General features: G+C 41.4%; 1 protein-coding gene across 3 annotated transcripts in view; it reads right to left on the bottom strand.

The window, feature by feature from the left end:
* Nucleotides 1-15,953, bottom strand: part of CWC22 (CWC22 spliceosome associated protein homolog) — a 39,940-nt gene extending 23,987 nt beyond the window's left edge. The window contains exons 1-13 of one of the 3 annotated variants that reach the window (XM_081869079.1): nucleotides 15,583-15,953; nucleotides 14,331-14,455; nucleotides 12,475-12,542; nucleotides 11,924-12,040; nucleotides 11,508-11,747; nucleotides 9,178-9,306; nucleotides 6,400-6,568; nucleotides 4,642-4,695; nucleotides 3,385-3,520; nucleotides 3,087-3,293; nucleotides 2,903-2,965; nucleotides 2,239-2,343; nucleotides 25-106 (exon numbers count right to left, since the gene is read on the bottom strand). In XM_081869079.1, the coding sequence (XP_081725205.1) occupies nucleotides 25-106; nucleotides 2,239-2,343; nucleotides 2,903-2,965; nucleotides 3,087-3,293; nucleotides 3,385-3,520; nucleotides 4,642-4,695; nucleotides 6,400-6,568; nucleotides 9,178-9,306; nucleotides 11,508-11,747; nucleotides 11,924-12,040; nucleotides 12,475-12,542; nucleotides 14,331-14,357 (1,397 nt within the window). In that variant the 5' untranslated portion in view covers nucleotides 14,358-14,455; nucleotides 15,583-15,953. Of the gene's footprint in view, nucleotides 1-24; nucleotides 107-2,238; nucleotides 2,344-2,902; nucleotides 2,966-3,086; nucleotides 3,294-3,384; nucleotides 3,521-4,641; nucleotides 4,696-6,399; nucleotides 6,569-9,177; nucleotides 9,307-11,507; nucleotides 11,748-11,923; nucleotides 12,041-12,474; nucleotides 12,543-14,330; nucleotides 14,456-14,570; nucleotides 14,592-15,398; nucleotides 15,516-15,582 lie in introns of those variants that run through there. The other 2 variants (XM_081869080.1, XM_081869081.1) reach the window with 2 other exon arrangements.
* Nucleotides 15,954-21,434: the final 5,481 nt, after the last annotated feature.

Genomic DNA, 21,434 nt, shown 5'->3' with positions numbered 1-21,434 from the left:
AACAAAAATTATGTTTCATTTTACCTTGACTGAATTGCTAGGTAAATGGTTCGTCGGAAGGAGACCAAGTTGATTTCCGTTTTATCATGGATAGTCACTTTTTGCCCTTGAAGATTCAGAGCAGGGGGAAGAGAGAGAGAGAGAGAGAGAGAGAGAGAGAGAGAGAGAGACAGACATAGGTTTCATGGTTAAAAAAAATCTGGAATGGTTGATTACTTCAAAGGCTGCTAATATACCACTGAATATACAAATGCAAATAAACTATTTGTGAAGGAATAAAGGGCAGTATTTATTTAATTTCAAGTTAAAAGAAGAAAGCATTGAAATTCCAGCACAATAGGCAACCTGACTTAAGTGTCCCCTCACAGCCACAGCTGGGCAATGTACTGATACGCCATCCAAAATCGGTTTGAAGTCCACATTGTGATAACTGTTTCATAATATTTGACACGGCAATATGTCATGAATCACGATGTGCGTGCGTGCTATGTAAAAAAATTGCAAGATGGGAAAAACTGTGAAGCCGGTCATCGCTTCTCTCATGATTCCTTCTGCCCTGTTGCTCTGTACCGTAAAGTAAGTTATCAGTTTTAGACCCCTTAAGCAGTAGCAGTTGCCAGAACATTATCCCGTTCGCCTCTATGTAGTTACATCCTTATTTCAGACATCGTGATATATCATCAGTATATAACAATGTTTAGCTGATGATGCTGAAAACCAGGTATCACCCAGCGCTGCTCACAGCACAACAAAGGCATATCAAACCTATCAGTGTCCTCGTGCATGGGAACCAAAATAATACTGCTTAATGAGCCTTGCCTCATTAATTTCAAAAAGGAGCTGTGATTTAGGAATGTAAATCTGGTTTCATATTGAGATTAATGGTTAAAACCCTTGACAATTTGGGAGGACGGGGGGGGGGGGGTGGGGAAGAGGGAGAAAGAGAGAGAGAGTGAGAGTTCTCCTGTACTGGTAATAATTCCACGGTTTAGGCCTACAAACAGAGCGGTATATCTGGCTGGTCATGCAGGAACCAAGACCTAAACTAGCTGCTCTGAAATGAATTAATGCCCTACTGTTTATGGGGTGGATTTCAGATTTTTCATACGAGCAATGCAAGTAATGGCAGAGTGCTGTAATTGCCATCTTTTCATTTGAAAGCAAAAGTTTATTTTCCTTTCCCAACAGTCCTACTGAAGAGACAGCGCACTCAGGAAGAGTCTGAAAATGCTAAAGACCTGTCTCAAAGTTTGTTTGTAAACTCAATCCAGCCTCTCTCTGCATGCAACAACTTCAGTTTATCTGCTTGTTGGCTAACATGCTATATGCTGCTTCTCACATTTCCAGAGTAACAAAGACTGAGCGTTTAAGGAAACCAGGAAGAGACTCAGAGGAATTCCAAGGAGGCATGAAATACATCCACGCTTGGGAGGAAAGGAAAAAGACAAAAAAACACACACACAAAAATAAAAACACCTTGTAGAAATAGTGTTAAGAATTATACAAAGAATTAACCTGCACCGGGAAACAGGAGGGGGGACAGGAAACTCTGCTACAATTCAAGACAAAACCCCCACAAAATGTGTATAATTTCATTATGACAGCACAGACAAATGGTAAAAAACAAAAAACCCAAGCACTGATATTTGAAGGACATCAAAGGCTGGAACAAAAACCAACACAGGTAGCTCTGAATACCAAGGGAAGCATTGGATTTGGGCTTATTCAAACACCAGCGCCTCACATCAAATAGCAAACCACTTTTGAAGATGAGAGGACTTTCAAAATGCAGATTGTGACATGGAACAGGAATCTGTTGGCTAAGTTAAAAAAAACAAAAAACCTCCCACTGGACTTTCTAGGTCCAAATTTAAGCAAACAACAACTGGATTGAAACATTTCACAAAGATAAAATATTGGAAATGTCCTGATTTAATAATAGCAATAATAATTTTATTATTTATATCCCACTCATCTGCCATTTAGAAGGGTAAGGTCAACTAAATAATATACTATGAATACAGTCCTCTAAATTCAGCCTTGCTATTGCTACCAACCCAAAATGCAAATGGCAGAGGCTATGGGACATGCACTATTTGTATCACGGCCAAAGAAGTTGCACTGGAGTAAATAGAAACAACATTTTAAAATTAACTAAAATCAGTTTACTGTTTTGTCGCACTAACTTCCACAGTAGCGAGGAGTGCATAAAACTGTTTCTTTAAATTGCAGCTTTACCTTCTTCGTCCTCCTCCTCCTTATCATCATCCTCTTCCTCCTCCTCTTCGCTGCTTGCAGCATCCTGACCACTTTCTGAGTCACTGTCACCTTCATCAAGAATTTCTACAAAAGAGAAAAAACACGTTTAAGTGAACACCAATAGCAGGCTGGGTTGGTTAGAGGGGCTAGTCTGTTATCAGAAACTCGTGTATATGGAAGAAGATGCTTCAACATCAGAACAGGAAACATTGCAGTCTTGCTCAGTTGCCTGAGAGTAAGTCCCACTGAACTCAATGGAGCCTACAACTGAGCAGACATGCACAGGATTGCATAGCAGGTTTCCCAGAAAACCACAGGAATTAGAATTTTAGATACAAAGGACTGGAGTGCTAGGACATGATAATAAGGGTTCGCTGAGGGGTATGGGAAGCAGCAACTCCGCACTTGTGGGTGACCGCACATGTAGGAACCCGGAGGCAGGGAAGAGAGCTGCAAAGTCCTTGTGGCTTGTGAGGAGACTCGCCAGAGCCCAAAGAGGACATCCTCTTCGGGCTCCGGGGAGGGTTTACTCACAAGCCATAGGCTTTGTTGAGGCTGCTTGGCCTCCCCGCCTAACAGCTGACAGCTCTCCATCCCTGCATTAGAACAGCTGTGCAAACTCAAATTAGCTAGGCGTACATACCTTTCTTCAGAGTTTGGTACTTCTCTTCATTCTCCATAAAATCTGGATCCATCTTGAACACATCTTCACAGAAACAGAAAAACAAGTTACCAAAATTATAGCAGAGCCATTTTTTTTAAAAAAAACAAAACAACAAAAAATTCAGACTGAAAAGTTCATTCCAACATTCCTTATTCATACTTACTAAGAACATCTTCTGGATTATAGTCATCTTCCAAAGGCAGCATATGGGTAAACTGATCCTCTTCTTCCACAAGATCCAGTCCATCTGGAATTATCGGGTGATCTTTGAACCCGTCTTTACGCACAGCAAACATGACTTCAATCATGTACTGAACTCGCTTGTCGGTTTCAGATTCATGCAGGACATGACGAAGGCGGTCAAAGATAGCTGGGGGGGGGGGAGAGAAAAAAACGGAGGTGAATCTAATTCCTACAAAACTAATGGTCAGGAAGGAAATAAAGCAGCAATAAATACATACCGTTTACACCCCTAGGAGACACTTCAGTCAATTTGAGGCCGCATTCCTTTAGGAAGCCAATTGCTACTTCAATGCTGTCATCTGTCGGTCTCTCCAAAAGCAATGTGAGCATTTCCAAGCATAAAACCTCGTGGGCCTTAGCAGGAAGAAGATTACAACACAAATACCTTTTTTGTTTTAACAAAATAATTTCCTTGACTGCATGTATCTGACATATGTACTCAACAAAACAAACGCAGCACCATTTCAGAGAAAGGCACTACAAGTTCAGCGTCCCAAAAGGAGCTTTGGATGTGCTTCTTAAAGGTCAGCCCTCCAGTTTAGGCTACAAAACCTACTGCTCAAAGTCAATCCCCACTTGGTATATGGGTGTGCCTGAAATAGTTCTCTATATAAGCCTTGTCCAACCTGGTGCCCCATCATCATCATCATTATTATTATTATAGTATTATTATTATTATTATTATTATTATTATTATTATTATTCTGCATATAATTATTAAAACTTATTGGTCACTTGTTTTTTACAAAAGTAACTCAAAACGATGTACAACAATAATTAAATAACATGTACATTAGAAACAACATAAAACCAAACAGAGAAAAACCCAAAATTTCTAGGTGTTGTTGGGAATATGACCGTCATCATTCACCAAGATGATGGTGGATCAACCACTCAGAAGCCATCTTAGCAATTGGGTGGCATATAAATTAATGAATAACATAATATAGGCACCCCCCATGTTTATGTGGGGGTTATGTTCTGAGGCACGTGCGTGTCGGTGAAATAACATATAATTGAAAAGCCAGTTTAAAAGTCTGCAAACACCCCGTTCTGCCCTTTCAGTGACATCATGTTGTTTCCGGGTCACTTCTGGGTTTGGTGCAATACACAGTCACTCACATATTGAACCTGCATAAGCGGCCTGTAATCCCTGACCACTAGTTATGCTGGCCACGGCTGATGTGAGCTGGGAAAGTCTGCCCTAGAGCAAAGGTTTGCAAGTAATATTTAGCAAGAGCCATAGTACAATGAATTGGGGTTGTTAATTTTTTATATTTTGCTTTTGTAGTTCTATTTTCTATTTAAAGTGCTTTCTTGTTTATTTACTAAAAGCTGCCCAGATAGCCTCACGCTATGGGGGAGGAATGCAAATGCCATAAACATATTTGATGACAAAATTCCATCACAAACCCTTGCAATGTTAAAAGCCAAAATCCCTGCAAATATATTATCAGTAGTACAGAGCATCTTACCACATTCTGATTCATAAGATGTGCCACAAACTTGGAAGCTGTCAGGCAAAGTTGCTGCAAAGCAAAATGAAAAGCTACGTATTTCTGCAAGTGATAACTCCATTTCATAGGTATTACTGCAAGTGATATGTCTATTAGCATGGCTTTGAATCCCAAACTGCCCCAGAGGTTCTATGTGACTTGCACAAATCATTTAAAGGGCTTTCTCTTGCTGGCATTATTCTTATTACTATTATTTTGGGCAGGTGAGAAAGGAGATGTGCCAGCAGCCCCTCTTCTTCTTCAGGAAGGCTACAACTTTCGCCAGAAACATGCATCTGATGACTACTTGTCTTCCTCCAAACATAGGATTACTTTGGAGTGAACAGGTGACGAAGATTAAATGGAAGTAGGTCGTTTCAGGATATTTGCCATGCAGTGAGCTCAGACAACAAGCTTTGCGGAAGCTGCAAATAATGTATCTGGCTGCAGATGAGAGCTCAGGAAACTTTTAGATGATCTGGCACTATTGGATTCTCATTACTTAGGAGATCAAGTCCAATATCATTTTTTTATGTAGAAACGATGCTACACAGAGCACTTCCCTAGTCACACAATAACGTTGTTAAGGTGGAATCATTTTAACTCAATCTAGCCCTATTTCAGAAAACTGCTTTTTTTGGGGGGGGGGGACTGGCTATCAGGATGAAGTCAACTGCAGTCTCATTTTGTAGGGGTGTTTTCACAAACCATTTTTACTAGATGGGCATATAAGGGGAAGCTATGGTTAAAATATTGTTTTTAGTTGTCATTTACTCCCTTGAAATGTTTTCTAGAACAACTATGTAAGATAATCTACAGCAGGAGGAAGTTACAAACGCCGTATATTGCAGATACGTATAATTCAAATGCAAACCTGTTGTAGACAGAAACTACTTATTGTAAGAGATGTGGAAACAGTTTGAAAGAGGGATTATAGCTTTTGACACCAGTAGCCACCCCACTGTTACCTCACGGAATTACAGAACTTTCTGTATAACTTCTTCTGGAAAATGCTGATTGGAGGGGCTGTTTCGAAGCCCATTGTAATAAGAACACTGTTCTGCTTACTATTTTTCCATTTTAAATTCTTTCTTTTTCAAACCAACAAGTTCCGATAAATACTCAGCACCTTAGGGTTCAACAGCATCCTACTCCATCTCTACATGGAACGTATTTGGACTTACTCTGAATGTTAAATTTAAGGAATTTATAATTTAAAATGTAATAAATATAGAAAAGAGGGGGGAAATTGTGCTAAGTCATATCGAATGGGTTGAATGCAGGAAAGAACTCTGTTCTCCCCATAACAGACCCTGGCTCTCTCACTAAACACCCCCCAAGAGTCTATTTTGTGCAAGTGTTACTGCCTTTCTGTTGGCACAAGAAACCTTTCGATACAAGCCATTAAATATTATGTTCTTAAAGCAGTAAAGTTAACTCAGAATTAATAAGAAAATAAGTACTACTTATATCACATTTCCCCAATTTTTTTTCCCTATTTATTCTCTCCCCCGCTCCCAGTACCCGCTTTCTCCCCATGGCCTCAAAATTTTCAGACATTTTATGACTTTCCGCTCTCCTGATACCCACATAATTTGTACTCAAATCCTAAATACACTAACACAGAAATAAATATCAGTGAACACAATGACACTCCCCCAAAACAGTACTCAGGCTATAAGCAAGAGAGAAGCACAAAAAATCTTACCCTATCACCTGCGTGGTAATAATACATACCTTATCATTTCTTCTATATCCTTTGCGAAAATTTAAAATGAGCCTCTTGAGAATCAGTTCTCCGATATTTGGAAACTTTGAATTGATGATTGCTACAACCGCTGCATAAACATGAGTGAAGATAGGTGAAGCACTCTGGGCTTGCAAAATAGATCTTGAGAGCAATCCCCTATGAATGAAAATACAGATGTGCTGAAGCAGCTTTACCAAAAATTACAAAAACTATGTGATTTATACAGTAGCATTTATCCCAGCAGCTTGAGGGATGGCCGGTGACTTTTCTAGATTGCATTATTCTGGAACTCAATTCCACCAACATGGAACCGCCACCCACAGCTAGATCATGCTCACTTATACATACAAACATAATTTTATTTGCTTGCCACCTTTCCACAGTTCAAACCACGCTCATGGCAGCTTGCAACATGAAAAGAAAAATACATAACAACCTAATGAAAAGGGTTATAAATAAAGACTAAAACATAAAAAAACACATAAACAGAACGATTTCAATATAAATCACAAGATCTAAAATAAAGATACAAAAACCCAACAACAACCCTACCCCCAAGACAACACCTTCAAACAACACTCCAACCTGAGAGTCTGTTTAGCAGCCACAGCTTTTGTAGCTGGAGTCAATCCGCGCCCCACCCTCCCAGGCTAGGTGGAAAAAGGCCTGCAAGGCAGGGAGCAGGTCTCCCAGCCCATATGCTTTTGGGCTTCCATCTTCTTTCCTGCTCCACTATCCCCCAATACATGTCTGTATTAAAATTAGCCTTTCAAAAGCTCAGATGTTATTCTGTGAATAGGCCAGATTAATCTACAATCATGTTTCAAGAAGCAACAGTTGATGAAAAAAATCACTGCTACAGAGCAAAAAGCAAAAACAAAAAACACACACACAACCCTCTCATACACAAATCCTAATCAGTGACAAGTAAACATTATTGGAAATATTCCCAAATCACTGGAGAACTACACTCTCATTATTCAAGTGTGCATTAATGTTTCCATTTAACAGATTAAGTTTCGTTTCACAATCTACTGCTTTTTTTCAAAGAATACAGACCTAGGTAAAACCAGCTGCAGCACTATTACTGTAAAAACATCATCATTGCTCTACTGGAGAAAATTGCTATAAAATAGTTTGTTAAAAAATATAGGCAAGAAAGAGCCCAAATTATTACCCGTGGGCCTTTAAGGAAACAATAACATAATCCTGCTGTATGGATCCATTAGAAAAATGGCACAGCTACAGCACACACACAAAATGTCTTCTCAAAGAAACATGACGGTAGATATTTACCAAGCCACTGACATCCTGCAGAAAAATGTTTGCTGACAATCTATGTTTTAATCACCGTACTTAGGCAATCTGTCAGGAGAAAATCTTCCTGGATTAGGAGTTCATTTGATGCCACTGTTTACTCCTCTACAGAAGGAGTAACTGCGACTGAACAGTCACTTTCCCGTGCCTCTAATCATGACTTAAGAAGAGAGTGGGAGCCCAAATGGCCAAACGCTTCACTACGGGAGCAAACGTTATACGGAACATGGGTCTTATTTCGATTTGATTGCCATTTTCTGGAAAAATCAGTGGAAGGGCTCTTGAGAACAAGAGGCGGCCGATTTAATCACAAGTCCTACTTTTCAGATGACTGAACTCTGCAAAGTATTGGTTTGTATTCATTCCACTTTTCCTCCAAGGAACCCAGAGCAACAAACAGGACAGGCTGAGAATGACTAGACCAAGGTTACCTAAGGAGTTTCACTACACTAGATTTATAAAATTTATAGTTCACACCAACTGGTTCCTCAATCTATAGTGATCCAGGAGCCAGGAGCAGTCAGCAGGCCAGCACTGCTGGCTTATATTGAAGGAAAACCCAAACAGTTTAACACAGTAAACTTTGCAATGCATGGCACACTTAAACGGTAATGCTTTGCATGCAGAAAGCCCCAGTTCATTCTTGACATCTTCACGTTTCTTTCTTTTTGTAAAATATAATGTAGCCAAAACAGTAACGGTTCCTACCCTAGGCGCTCTAGTGACCACAAACTATGCTCATTACCATGGATCAGAAAACTCCCACAACCTCTCTCACTACCAAGGAAATATAATGAATAGAGCGAGAACCTACCTAAGTGAAGCTGAAATTAAAAACCCTACATATACACCAAGTATTACCACCCCACCCTTCTCTCTCTCCCCCCCAACTTTATTCTGTATACGACATTAACGTCTCACTTCAAATGTAAAAGAAAGATTCTACAACCTGAAAAAGAGACAAGGCATGCACTTTTGTAAACCAAGAAAATATTTATTAACTTATTTTTCCTAAAAAAATAACTATAACAAGATGAAAACTTATTTCCTAAAGTTTTGCAGCAAAATTCTCGATTAGAAAAAAGCAAAATCTTTAAAAAATAATAATTATGCAACACACAAATAGAAATCACTTGGCACGTTTGCTTTGGAAAACCTGGTTTCAACCATACATCAAATTTTTCATGAGTGAAAAAGCCTCTAAAAACAAGTATGATCAAAAACTTCTAAATTCAAAGGGATTTACTCCCAGGTAAGACTGCACAGGATTATACTTTGATCTTTCTGCAAACCCTCAACAAGTCATTCATATTTAAAATGAAAATCCTAACATGACTCAAGCAGCAGCTGACCAAGAGAGTATCAGACTACTCCTAACAAGCGACTTGAGACTTAATCAATAACTCTCAGATGAGCAGAAGACTGCATATTAAGAACTTGATGCTTACCTCCCTCTGACAATGTTTTCCTGAAGAAGCTCATGGATAATATTCTCAATATTTGAAACGTTCACCTTGTTGACGAGACCGTTGATGGATTTCTTCAGCGCTTCCCAACTCATCCTTTGATATGCTAAACTGTTTTCAAAACAAATCATTGATAAAAATCAAGAGAACAAGAAAGGAACGTATCTGCTTATTCAGCTAGAATACCAAATATGCAATAGCACTTTTCAGTTAGCATATTGCAAGAGCGGTGTGCAAAAATAAATATCTACCTGCCTCCTTTCACATCAGTTTTACCAGGGTAAATGATTTTCAGAATAGTTACACCACCGAATAGTGATCTGTCTTTTGCAATAATCAGAATAAGAAAACCATGACAAGTGACAACCAGGAAGGGCAGTTTTTCCCATTTACATCTCACCACAGTGTGCCTCACACATATGGTTGGCATGTCCAGAACAAATCTGGACTCCCAGCAGCTAGGATAGCTCAATTGGTAGAGAATGAGACTCTTAACCTCAGGATTGTGGGTTCGAGCCTCACAAGGGGCAAAAGATTCCTGAGATCCAGGGAGTTGGTCCCTTCAAACTCAACATTCTATGGTTCTATGAACTCTGTTTAAACCTTTGGTTTTAGTCTCATGTGACGAACGCCAGAATTGTATAGAACCTAAAGCATTTGTCACTTATTTCGTAACATTTCCACTCCGCTCGATTGTAATAAAACTTCAAAGCCATTTACAAAAAGAATAAAACAATAACATATCAGCAAAAAATAATTTCCGACAAACATTTAAAACATTCAATTTGTATTGTTATAATTTGGATTAATTGGTTTGATGTGTTTAATTCAGTAAAATGAAACTTAATAAAAATTATTTTTAAAAAAACAACAACATTCAATTTGTATCAACAATATGCTAAAACAAGATTAAAATACGTAACAGCTTCTATATGTCTGGATAGGCTTGACTAAACAGAAATATTTTTAGGAGGTACCAAAAAGTGAAGTCAAAAGTTCCAAAGAACGACCAATTTTGAGCTACACAGAGGATAACTGTGACTTTAAAGATGAATGGGAACCCTTTACAAAGTATTTGAAGACGCAACAAAGTGAACTGGACTCCTTGGCTGGCTTTGAATAAACATTCACAAACTTTCTATTGATAATAATCAGCTAAATAGTTTGAGAATCTATACAACTTTGTAACATGCAGAAAACAGCATTCTCAGAGAAACCAAAGACTGGAACTGAGGGAAGCCGGGGGTGGGGGGATTTTGTGTGAGAGGGTGGGGGGAGGGAGGAAAAATGGGGGGGGGGATACAGTGGTGCCCCGCAAGACGAATGCCTCGCAAGACGAAAAACTCGCTAGACGAAAGAGTTTTCCGTTTTTTGAGTCGTTCCGCAAGACGAATTTCCCTATGGGCTTGTTTCGCAAGACGAAACGTCTTGTGAGTTCTTTTGAGTTTGTTTCCTTTCTCTTAAAGCTGCTAAGCCGCTAAGCCGTTAATAGCCGCTAATAGCCATGCTTCGCAAGACGAAAAAACCGCAAGACGAAGAGACTCGCGGAACGGATTAATTTCGTCTTGCGAGGCACCACTGTAAGGATGTTATGTTTTTGGATAATATGTTTTGTTTTAATTTTGCATTTATTTTTTCAAAAAAGGAGATACACAGGTTTGTTTTTGGGTTATCTGAAACTCCCAATGTGACTTCAAAATAAGTTAAACTGTCTTAACATTTCACACTTCAGAGGCCAAAAAGATCCCTCTCGGCACACAACAAACGTCTCTGCCGCCACTCAGGCTAACTTGCAGCTGGGTTACCACCCTGCTCTCTCTACACCTTCTTGAGGGCTGGATCCAAAGTTAGTCAGAAGGTAAAGGTAAAGCCCAGTCAAAGGCAACTATGGGGTGCGGCACTCATCTTGCTTTCAGGCTGAGGGAGCCAGCGTTTGTCCACAGGTCATGTGCTAGCCATGACTTAACCGCTTCTGGCGCAACAAAGCACCGTGACAGAAACCAGAGCGCACAGAAATGCCATTTACCTCCCCACCGCAGTGGTACCTATTTATCTATTTGTACTGGCACACTTTCAAACTGCTAGGTTGGCAGGAGCTGGGACAGAGCAATGGGAGCTCACCCCGTCGCAGGGATTTGAACCAGACCTTCTAACAACAAGCCCAAGAGGCTCAGTGGTTTAGACCACAGCACCACCAGTGTCAGAGTAGACTCACTGATTTAAATAATATCAGACTCACTGATTTAAATAATATCTTGCCCAATACTATTCATCAGTTAAGCACAAATGTGAAATGTGTCTGTTTGACCCACCTATTTTTATCAGTGATTTGTGCTTGCATCATCCGAAGCTTGGCTGGAGGAATGTAGGCACCCCCAGTGCGGGTGAGAATAGGATCCAAATCCTCTTTCTTCTTCTTTGGAGGGGGTTCCTCATGAGAAAGAGAGCTCTGTGGTGTTGCTCTCTCAGCCGCATTTCTTCTGTCGGGCGAAGGGGATCTTCGGTACTTTCTCCAGTCAGACTCCCTCTCTCTTTCATGCCTCTCTCTCCCACTAATAGACAGAAAATTCCAAAGATTTATGAAGCACAGAAGCAGCTGACAATCGCATACATTAGTATGCAACATGCTGTAGCTTTGATTTTGCTTAAAAATCATGTTAGAGAACAGAAGCAACCAACTGCAACCTGAACATTTTAGTGTTTGTTTTTAGCAGCTCCAGACATTCACCTTGACTCGGTGTATTTGTCTCCATAACGTCCCCTTTCGGAATGTTTTTGGTCAGATCTCCTGTAATCTGAATGACTTCTGCCTTGCGGTGACTGAGACCTTTGACGCTCCACGTGCCTATGCAGAGATTGAGAGCCAAAGTTAGCAGCTATTTATAAACAAAGTCTCCCCCCCTACACACAAACACACATTGTTGTATCTGTGGACACCACACAGCTTTTGAAGCTAGGGGCTGGAGCCAGCACAAGGACTCCTGCTAGTGTAAAGGGTTTCCCAGCCACTCTTCTCCCCTGCACGCCACCCTCAAACTGATTCAAACATATGTTCTCTCCAAAAATTATTTTCCTGTTGCGATACTCATCTTTGTTTTCATTGGTTAAAACAGAGGACACGTGATACTTATTCCCCAAAAGTCTGAAACCCAAATACTGCTATTGTTTTAATTAGGTTCAGAGCTTTTATAATAATAGGAAAATACTTCTCCCCGCACCCATGTTGCTGTTTCTATCAAATGTTAACTACATAACTAATCATAAAAAAAAGGTTTATACCTGTCTTCTGGAGAGGAACTTCTCCGGCGAAGACTGTAATCTTCCTTCCTTTCGTAACTAGAACCGGACTTTAAATACAAAATAAATTAGATATTTCAAGGATGAGAAGTACCATCCAGAATGCTAAGAACAGTATTTCATTTATTTCTAACAATATTTTCAAACCCTCTTCTCTTAAAGATGCTTGGAGAAACAAAACCATTTCATTTATTAGATGAAATATCAAATTATAGGTGCACAACTTATGTTGATGGGAGAGCATTCCAAAGTACTGGTCCCATTAAAGTAAAAGCCTTAGCTTACATAGAAACTAAATGAATGTGTATGCAACTTCCAGTCACTTAACAAAACTTTTCCAACTGCAGCTCCTTGCACACCCCAATAAAGGTGCTCCAGACAACTGATGAATGCTCTGAAGAGGGATTTGCTGCCAGACAAAGGGTTTCAGTTTGAAAATTTAAAAAGGCAACTCCTTCCATTATAAGCCAAAGCCCTTTGCACTCAGATAGAGGGCTGCTTGGATTCTAGCCACTGTATTTTCTTAAAAAGTGGTGCAATGCAGGACACAGCAACTCCAGCTGTGCTGCCACCAGCATTTTATGCAAGCTGTTTTTGTATATCACCAAAGGACAGCATCCAACCAAGTAGTTTCTCAGAACAGATTTAGGGGACACACAGGGAGTAGAGAGGGAAGAGAGATTCTATTGCACAGTCAGAAGTCCTTGAAGGAACAGAACTACTTCACCCTATTCCCCTTCACACCCAGGTATTTGTCAATATTTGATATCAACTCGATTCTCACAATTCACTAAGTCCCAAAAAGAAAAGGTGGCATCCAGTTGAGAAAACGAGTCCCTTAACAGAACAGGGGAGAAAGGCCATTATTTGTGAAACCCTCTTACCATCTTTATGATTCTAACGGTTCTCCACAAAATGCCATATCCATATTAGACATGCAAAATGCCATTTTAATATTACACAAAGAGCGACAAAGAGATAAGACACTTAATGGTTAGCTTTTGTTCATATGATACATTCTTTCATAGGCTCAAACTGTTTCACTTATGCCTGCTTACCTACAGAGTGTTGGGGAAAATATTCACACCACTATGTGTGAAAGTAGAATGTGTATTGACCACATATACATGTAGCTCTTATATGAGGAAAGAGTCACAGCTCATTCGCAGAGCACATGCTTTGGATGCGAAAGGTCCCCCAGGTTCAATTCTAGTATCCATGTTGCGTCGAGAAAGCTGCCAATCAACATGGACAATTCTTTACTGCATGTTCTGACCTGGTACAGAACAGCTTCCCCTATTTTACATGGAAGCTAACGACCAATATATGTTACTACTATGGTTCCTCTGCCATCTATCTCTGGAAAGCAGGAGTTACCATCACCAGCTAAAAAGGTAAAAGTAAAGGACCCCTGGACAGTTAAATCCAGTTGAATTCGACTATGAGGTGCAGTGCTCATCTCACTTTAGGCAGAGGGAGCTGGCGTTTGTCCACAACATTCCGGATCATGTGGCAATCATGACTAAACCGCTTATGGTGCAATGGGACTCCATGACGGAAGCCAGAGCGCACGGAAATGCTGTTTACATTCCCACCACAGCGGTACCTATTTATCTATTTGCACTGGTGTGCTTAAGCTGGGACAGAGCAACTGGAGCTCACCTCGTCACATGGATTCAAACCGCCAACCTTCTGATCAGCAAGTCCAAGAGGCTTAGTGGTTTAGACCACAGCAACACCATGCAGACTAGGTGATGTGGACTCACTGAAAAGTGTCTTGTCTGAGAACGCCCCCAAATCCTGGAGCCAGCATAGAGCATACTCTTTAAAATACTTACATTTATCTGTGTTACTCCACTCTTCATTTTTTCTGTCAATCCACTTCAAGCTCCGAATTACTAATGCCAATGTACAAAAATCAATATGGGGAAATCCTGTTATTCTTCCAGCAAAAATAGCTCATCTAGAAAGGGGGGAAAAGATGCGACTTTCTGAAATTGCTCTTTCTTAAAAAGAGCACTTTGAGAATAAAGCAGACCTGAACAAGCTAATATTTCTATTAACAAAAATTAAATCACCTGGTTTGTACAACAAATGAATTTGGTTAGTGTCTTTTTGAAGCTAGTACAGTACCATCACTTTGCAGAGTTTTGTAAGTTAAGTATCTGAACAATTATTCGGTGTAATTAACCTACAGGAAAGTAAGACAACAAAGATGCAGATTACACTTGTCAGCCACCATCGCCATATGCTACAGGTATCTCTAAAACGGGTGGTTGTTAACATCATGACTAGAATTAAAGCTGTGTACTTCTTTGGTCCATTTACAAGCTGCCCTTCCATGCCGGGGGGGGGGGGCGGGGAGCCTAGGGCAACATACAGCCTGAAATAACAACATTACAGTAATTTGCTTTTTGTTGGTCAAGTGGCATATAGATCCTGCAAAAGAATAAGCAGCTGCAAAAGCCTCCAGTAGAATCAGTAAAGTTATACATAAATATATATATATAAATTCTAGGTTTCCTGAGGTGGGGCTGGTGGTGACATATGTGGAAATACAAAGTTGTGTATCTCAAGTGGGGGGGGCCATAACCATCCAGATGCTGGCAGGCCACCAAACCCCACTGTCCCCAAAAGGGGAGATGGGGGGGTGCGAGCCCGCCAGTAAGGGGAGAACGAGTTGGCAGCTGGTTTTTGCCCTTGAAGGGAGAGAAGCCGGCTGACACAACCCCACAGGGCATTGTGGCAGGGTGACAAGGCAGCCAGCTGGCAATCCCCACAAGGCGCCAGGACCCGGCTTCGTTGGGCACGTTCACGTGTGAACGCGGGCCCACACGCGTGTCGTAGAAGAGCCGCCCCGCCAGGAGTCGGAGGAGAAGCGAAGGAGCCGGGCCTTCCGCCCTTACCCAATCGAAGGCCAGGAAGGGCAGCGGCCGAGAGGAACGCGCCATCCTCCCCTCCCCCCCCCGCCGTTCCCGCGATAAATCGGAGGGAGGGGGAAGGAACGGAGCAGAACCGAAGATTCTAAGGGGAGGGGTGTGAAATAAGTCTATCCTCCCTCCCGCCCCGCTCCCCTTCCTTAAAACTTACCTCTGCCTCACGGGCTCCGCCATAACATGCGCCCATATATGGCCACGACGTCACTTCCGCTGCCTCGCGGGCCTGGTCCGAGACGAGACTTCCGGGCGCGCGGGTGAGGCGGGGAGGAGCCGTTGGGCTTCTTTCTCCTCCTCATGGGATATCTATATCTATGTATTTATCTATCTATGAACGTTTAGTTAGAGCGGTACCCGTTTTATGAGGAGATATTCCGGCCCCGCGCGGGAACCTTTGGGGAGGGGGAGGAGGCGGGCGCTGACGTCACCAAGTCGGCTGTTAACAGCGAAGGTGGATCTTCTGGAGCGGCTCTTAATGAAGCTACAGTTCCCGGCATCCTTTGCCGGCGGCGTCGGCCACGTTTCCCAGCATTCCTTGGGGCGTTGCACCTGTCAAGTGGCAACCCCAGACAACCACCCATGATATGTTCTACAGGGCTTATTCTCATTTAAGCGTCAATTCGCATTTAAGCATAATTCTTAGGTTAGCAGCCTGTGACTTTGCCTCACAGAGATAATGGTAAACATGGCAAAGCGCTGGGCTTCAAAAGAATGTTAAGTCAGTCCTAAGACTTTATTTTTGTTCCATTTATATTTCATATTTTCAAGTTAAAAAAAAAAGGTTGCCATCTTAACATTTTGCAACCAGACTCGACGGGAGGAGGAGGACCCGTAACTCAAAAAGCCCCACGTCTAATCTGAAATGCAGATAATAATCAACAGAAATAACAAGAATGATACTAAAAGAATGATAACTATCCTTTCAATGAGCTGTTTTTCAAACAACTTGTTTGTGCTGAATATGCTGGGGTTGCTAATTAGCATTTTTATTTAAACACAGTGAGATGTTGATGAAATTGCCCCAATTCAACCGTCTGGCAGAAGCGCTGTTTTAACACCTATCTCATAGGAGGAAATATAACAACCGTCTGCTTAGATGCTATCACTATAACCCGTTTTGCTGATGAAACAGCAGGCTCTTTCACTGCAAGAATGCTACCCTTTTGCATTTTCTTTCTGAAATGTGAGATCAAATATGCTGTGGGTATATACAGAAAGCATCTGTAGAAACAATCTATAGAAATCTGACTTAGATAGAAGAAAAATTCATTTGCAAAATTATTTTGTGACAGCAGAATGCATAAATGTGCCTTTCCTTTAATTGTATTTCTCTGACCACATATTTACCAGTACAAGCCCAGTTCACTTTACTGAAGTCAGCAGTGACAAAACATTTCCGAGCACATAAAAATGTACAAGTCTTGCTTATCCACATATTTTAATAAGCTCTGGATTTGTTTTTCTAAAACCTACACAAAAATTCTGCTCAGCCTTAGCGACTGACATTTCAAGGACAAACCAAGGATAAAAGCCGAAAGCCACCTTCCCCACTTTTGCTATTTGCTAAAGGTCCTATTATTTCTTCTCTATTTTGTATTCTTTTCCTGTGTAAAAACCTTACCTCCGTTGATTCTAAAAATCAAAAGAGTGTTTCTTCTTCAGGCTGAAAAATATACTAGAATAATATAGTGGGTGGTATTCAGCAAAATATTTGTCTGAGCAGAATGATGTGTCCCCCACATCCCCAAATCTGCTCCAGAGGGTTGGGGGAATCCCCAGGACAGATTTAGGGTGATGTGGGGTGAGGAGAGCATGTAAATACTCCATTATGCAAGCAGAAATCTTTCTGCTTGCACAATGCAAGGTGTACTTAGTTCTGCTTTGTATAAAACCTAATTATTCCACAATATGCTATGGATAATTAAAAATATATCTCAGCACCTGCATTGTGAGAAATTGCAAGATGTGCACCGTATGGTGCCATATTAGTCGGATGCACATTCTGAGATCAGGGATGGGGAACCTGTGACCGTAAGCTACAAGCAACACATCCAGTGGTCATGGATTATGGAAGTCCAACAATGTCTGGAGGACCACAAGCTCCCCATCTTTGATTTAGATGTTTGTGCACTAGAGACAAGGTGTATTTGTCTTGAATCTCAGTTTGAGGGGAAAGGTGGGATATAATGTAAATTAATAAATCAGCTTCTTAGTATGGGGATGGCCATCTGCATGTCGTATGTTCCGGTCAACTGTATAACATGGTAGTTATTCATAACTAAATTTACATTTTTTTCTGACATGTTTTATTCTTTATAAAGTTGGTACCTGCTCATTAATTCCTGTGGACAGAGTATATTCTTTATACTAATATTCCTTATTTATAGTCTACTGTTCCACTTGAAGACCTTTAAAATGGCTTGCAGTATTAAAAAACTCAGTGCTGCTCATTTAACTAGTCATGTTGACAACTCCATTATCTAATATCCAGATGAGAGCATTTGCCTACCACTTACCTAGGTGACCTTAGCATGCAAGGCAACCAGGGAAACTGGAGCTCTCTGTGGTACACTGGGCCTTGAGCTTCAGTCGTTTTCAGTGAGATGGTGTTTCAGAAGGAACAGGAAGTGCAAGTGTATTGTGCTTCCTGTTCCTCTGCACCTCCATCTTGATTTATATACAGTGGCATAGCGTGGGGGGTGCAGGGGGGGGCCGGCCGCACCGGGCGCAACATCTGGGGGTTAGGGTTAGGGGGTGCAAATCCACGGGTTAGGGGGCACAAATCCATGGGTCAGGGGGCGCAAATTACTTGCCTTGCCCCGGGTGCTGACAACCCACGCTACGCCACTGTTTATATAGAATTGTCATAGGAGATGACCATATTCCAAGTATGGGGAACATGTGATAATTCTGTTTCAGACAAAGATCCAGAGGAACAGGAAGCTCAACACACTTGCTGCTTCTTGGATTTTCTACAACGTTGCGAAGTCCAGTGCTGTGCTTATTTGATATGAAAACAGTGTGCTCTGATGTATGATACATGCTTCTTCAGGGGATAACAGAAATGCATTAATATAGAATTTGCCATGTTAACCTATTTAAATCATGTTGTATTAACATGAGTTTGGCCCTACCACCTGGTACTGTGTCACGTCAAATCAAATATTTTGACAGAAGGACATAATTTTACTCCGCAGAGCCAGATGTTTTCGGAACAGATTGAAAGGCAAACACCATTCTGTAACAAAACGTACCATTCTGCTAGTTTGTGTCTTGGTTTTTAACTGTGATGCTTTAAGTAAGTTTACTTAAGGACTTCCGGTTTAGCGCGACTCTGAACCAGGCGGGGATTCCTTCGTTGCGGAGGATCCCGAACTTTCCAGGGGAAAATAGGGGTATCGCAGGGCGCAGCGAACCCCTGAAAAGTATCTGCAGGACGATACAGATACAGAGGTTCCCGCGGTGCCGAAACGCAGAATCCCCGGCCGTCAGGTAACTCCGTTTCGGAGCGAAGAGTACGGCGGGGGGGGAAGCGGGCAGAGGGAAGCCATAACTGCCTCTGGGGAGCGAAGCCCCGAGCCTGGAGGAGGAGCGCTAGATTCTCAGAAAAAAGGACAATTTCGAATTAAAGAAGGAGGTTTTCAGGATTGATTAAGCTGAAATTCGAATTGGAGAAAGAAAAGCATAAGAGAGCTCAACTTTCACTCGAAATCGCATTAGACGCAGAGCGCTAAGCAAAGCGGAGAAAAACGTGTGTGTCGCTAGCGGACAGAATTCTCTCTCCCCGAAAACTTTCCAAAGTGCCAGATATTAAGTAACAGATTAGGAAGGAAGGCAAGGGGAGAGCAAAAAGATACTATATAATTCTTTGACGGACTTAGTCCATGTCTCTCCAGCATGTAACAGGATAGAGGGAAAAGAAGGAGATAGTGCGATCTTTGGAAAAGCACTGCGTGAGAGAAGATAAGAGAAATTAGAGACGCCATTACCTTCCTCACTGTCAGCACGTACTAGGAGAAGGAGAAGGAGGAGGGGACAAGTGGAGGAGCGCAGGACAGTGATTAACTACTCAGCAGAGACGTGGACAAAATAAAAGACACTAGCGGTTCCTTCCCATTTTCCCCTCTGTGAGAGTCATTTATGAGAACACCGCGGAGTTCTGGGGAGATTTAGAGAAAATACTTTGCTCCTTCTTTCTCTTCTTTCCTCTTTTCTCCCCTTTCGCGGCACCCGCCTCCTCCTTGCCAGAGGGAGTAGTAGCGCCTTTGCGGAAGGAGAGGAGACTGCAACGTATTACTGTTTCATCTGCCCTACCTACCCACCTGATCCACTGGAACTGTGTTGAAAGAGATGGAACAGAGCGCTGCCTAAGGAAAGAGATGGAACAGAGCGCTGCCTAAGGAAAGGGGGCGGATAGAGAAGAATTTCTGGAATCTCTGAAAGCAGCCGCAATTGTGGCCAAAAGGAGTTAGCCCAATTGGGGGCAAGAAGATAAAAAACAGACACAGAACATAGTGAAAGGTGGATTAGCCCAATTGAGGGCAAGAAGATAAAGAACAGATTAAGAATATAGTGAAAAGTGGATTAGCCCAATTGAGGGCAAGAAGACTTGGAAAGAACTAAAAGGGAACAGTGGCACTGAGATTTGGTGGTGGAGGGTGAACATTCATATTTAACGGATTAGCCTAATTGGTGGCAAGAAGTAAGAAGACCAAACTGGACTAAAATTTGTAAAGACTGCAACTCAAAGGAGACAGTGGGAATTGAAATTCAGATTTCCCCATCTTACTCCTAAATTGAATTCTTTGCGGGGGGAAGGGGGAATTGGTGTGTGGGGAAGTGGAAAGAAGTGGAAAGAAGGAAAAAAGGTCTATCGGGTTCAGTTTAAACGGTTAGTGAAATCAGATCCAAAAATTTTAAAATGTCATATACGCAGAAAAAGGCGGGGGAGGGGGGGACTCCAGTAGAAAGAAAGGGGTCCAAACAAGAGTCTGATTTTAGATCAGAAATATTAAAAATGTTTAGTGAGATCAGACAAAGTGAAAAGAATTTAGAATCAAAAATTGAACAAGTAGATGCAAGAATTGGAAAATTAGATAAGAAAATAGATGAGACAGTAAGAGAACTTAAAGGGCAAATCAAGGAAGTATCCAAAAGAACCCAAGTATTAGAAGAAGGGATGAAAAAGACAAAAATGGAAATAAGAGAATTAAAGCGGGAGGAAGATAAAATTAAGGTGGGACTTCAGGAGACTAACAAAGCTCAAGAAGAAATGTGGGATGCCATCTCTATGAATGAACTTCGACAACGGGAAACAAACTTGAGGCTGAGAGGGATACCAGAAGCGCAGAACGAGAACATTAGACAAAAGTTAATAGTAGAACTGGCGCAATGGTTAGAACTTCAGGAAGTCGAAGTAGCAAATACGATAATGAATGCCTTTAGAATGAGGGTCAAAACGACCAAAGCGAAGAAATACCCAGGAGACTGCCTCATAACCTTCAAAGATAGGGATATGAGAAATTTGGTCCTTCAAAAAAACAGAGAAAAAAGGCTAATTATAGATGGCGGCTATATAATCATTTTCAAGGACATCCCAATTAGATTGCTGAAACGGAGAGACCCCTATAAAGTAATAGTCCAAACCCTCAAAAAGAACAATATAGAATTTAAATGGGAGTTCCCCGAGGGGATCTCCTTTTTTTACAAGAGTAAAAGACATAGACTGACCAGCCCGCAAGAAATAAGTAAATTTCAAAGAAAGTATAAAGAATTAACGACGGAAGAAGATGAAGAAGCGAAAGGAGCATCGGGAGGAGAAGAGAGAAAGAGGAAAAACGGCCAGAGAAACGAGGAACAGGAGGAAGAGGAGGCGAGAGAGGAGGGGGAGGAAGAAGAGGAGGAAGGAATCTAAACACACTTAATTAAAACAACATGGCTCTAAAAATATGGAACTGGAATGTGAATGGCTTGAACGATAGGAAAAAACGCAATAAGGTGGAACAA

This window comes from Podarcis erhardii, assembly GCF_964252035.2.
Source record: "Podarcis erhardii genome assembly, chromosome: 1".
Lineage (NCBI taxonomy): Eukaryota > Metazoa > Chordata > Lepidosauria > Squamata > Lacertidae > Podarcis > Podarcis erhardii.
This window is presented reverse-complemented; position numbering and strand designations above follow the sequence as displayed.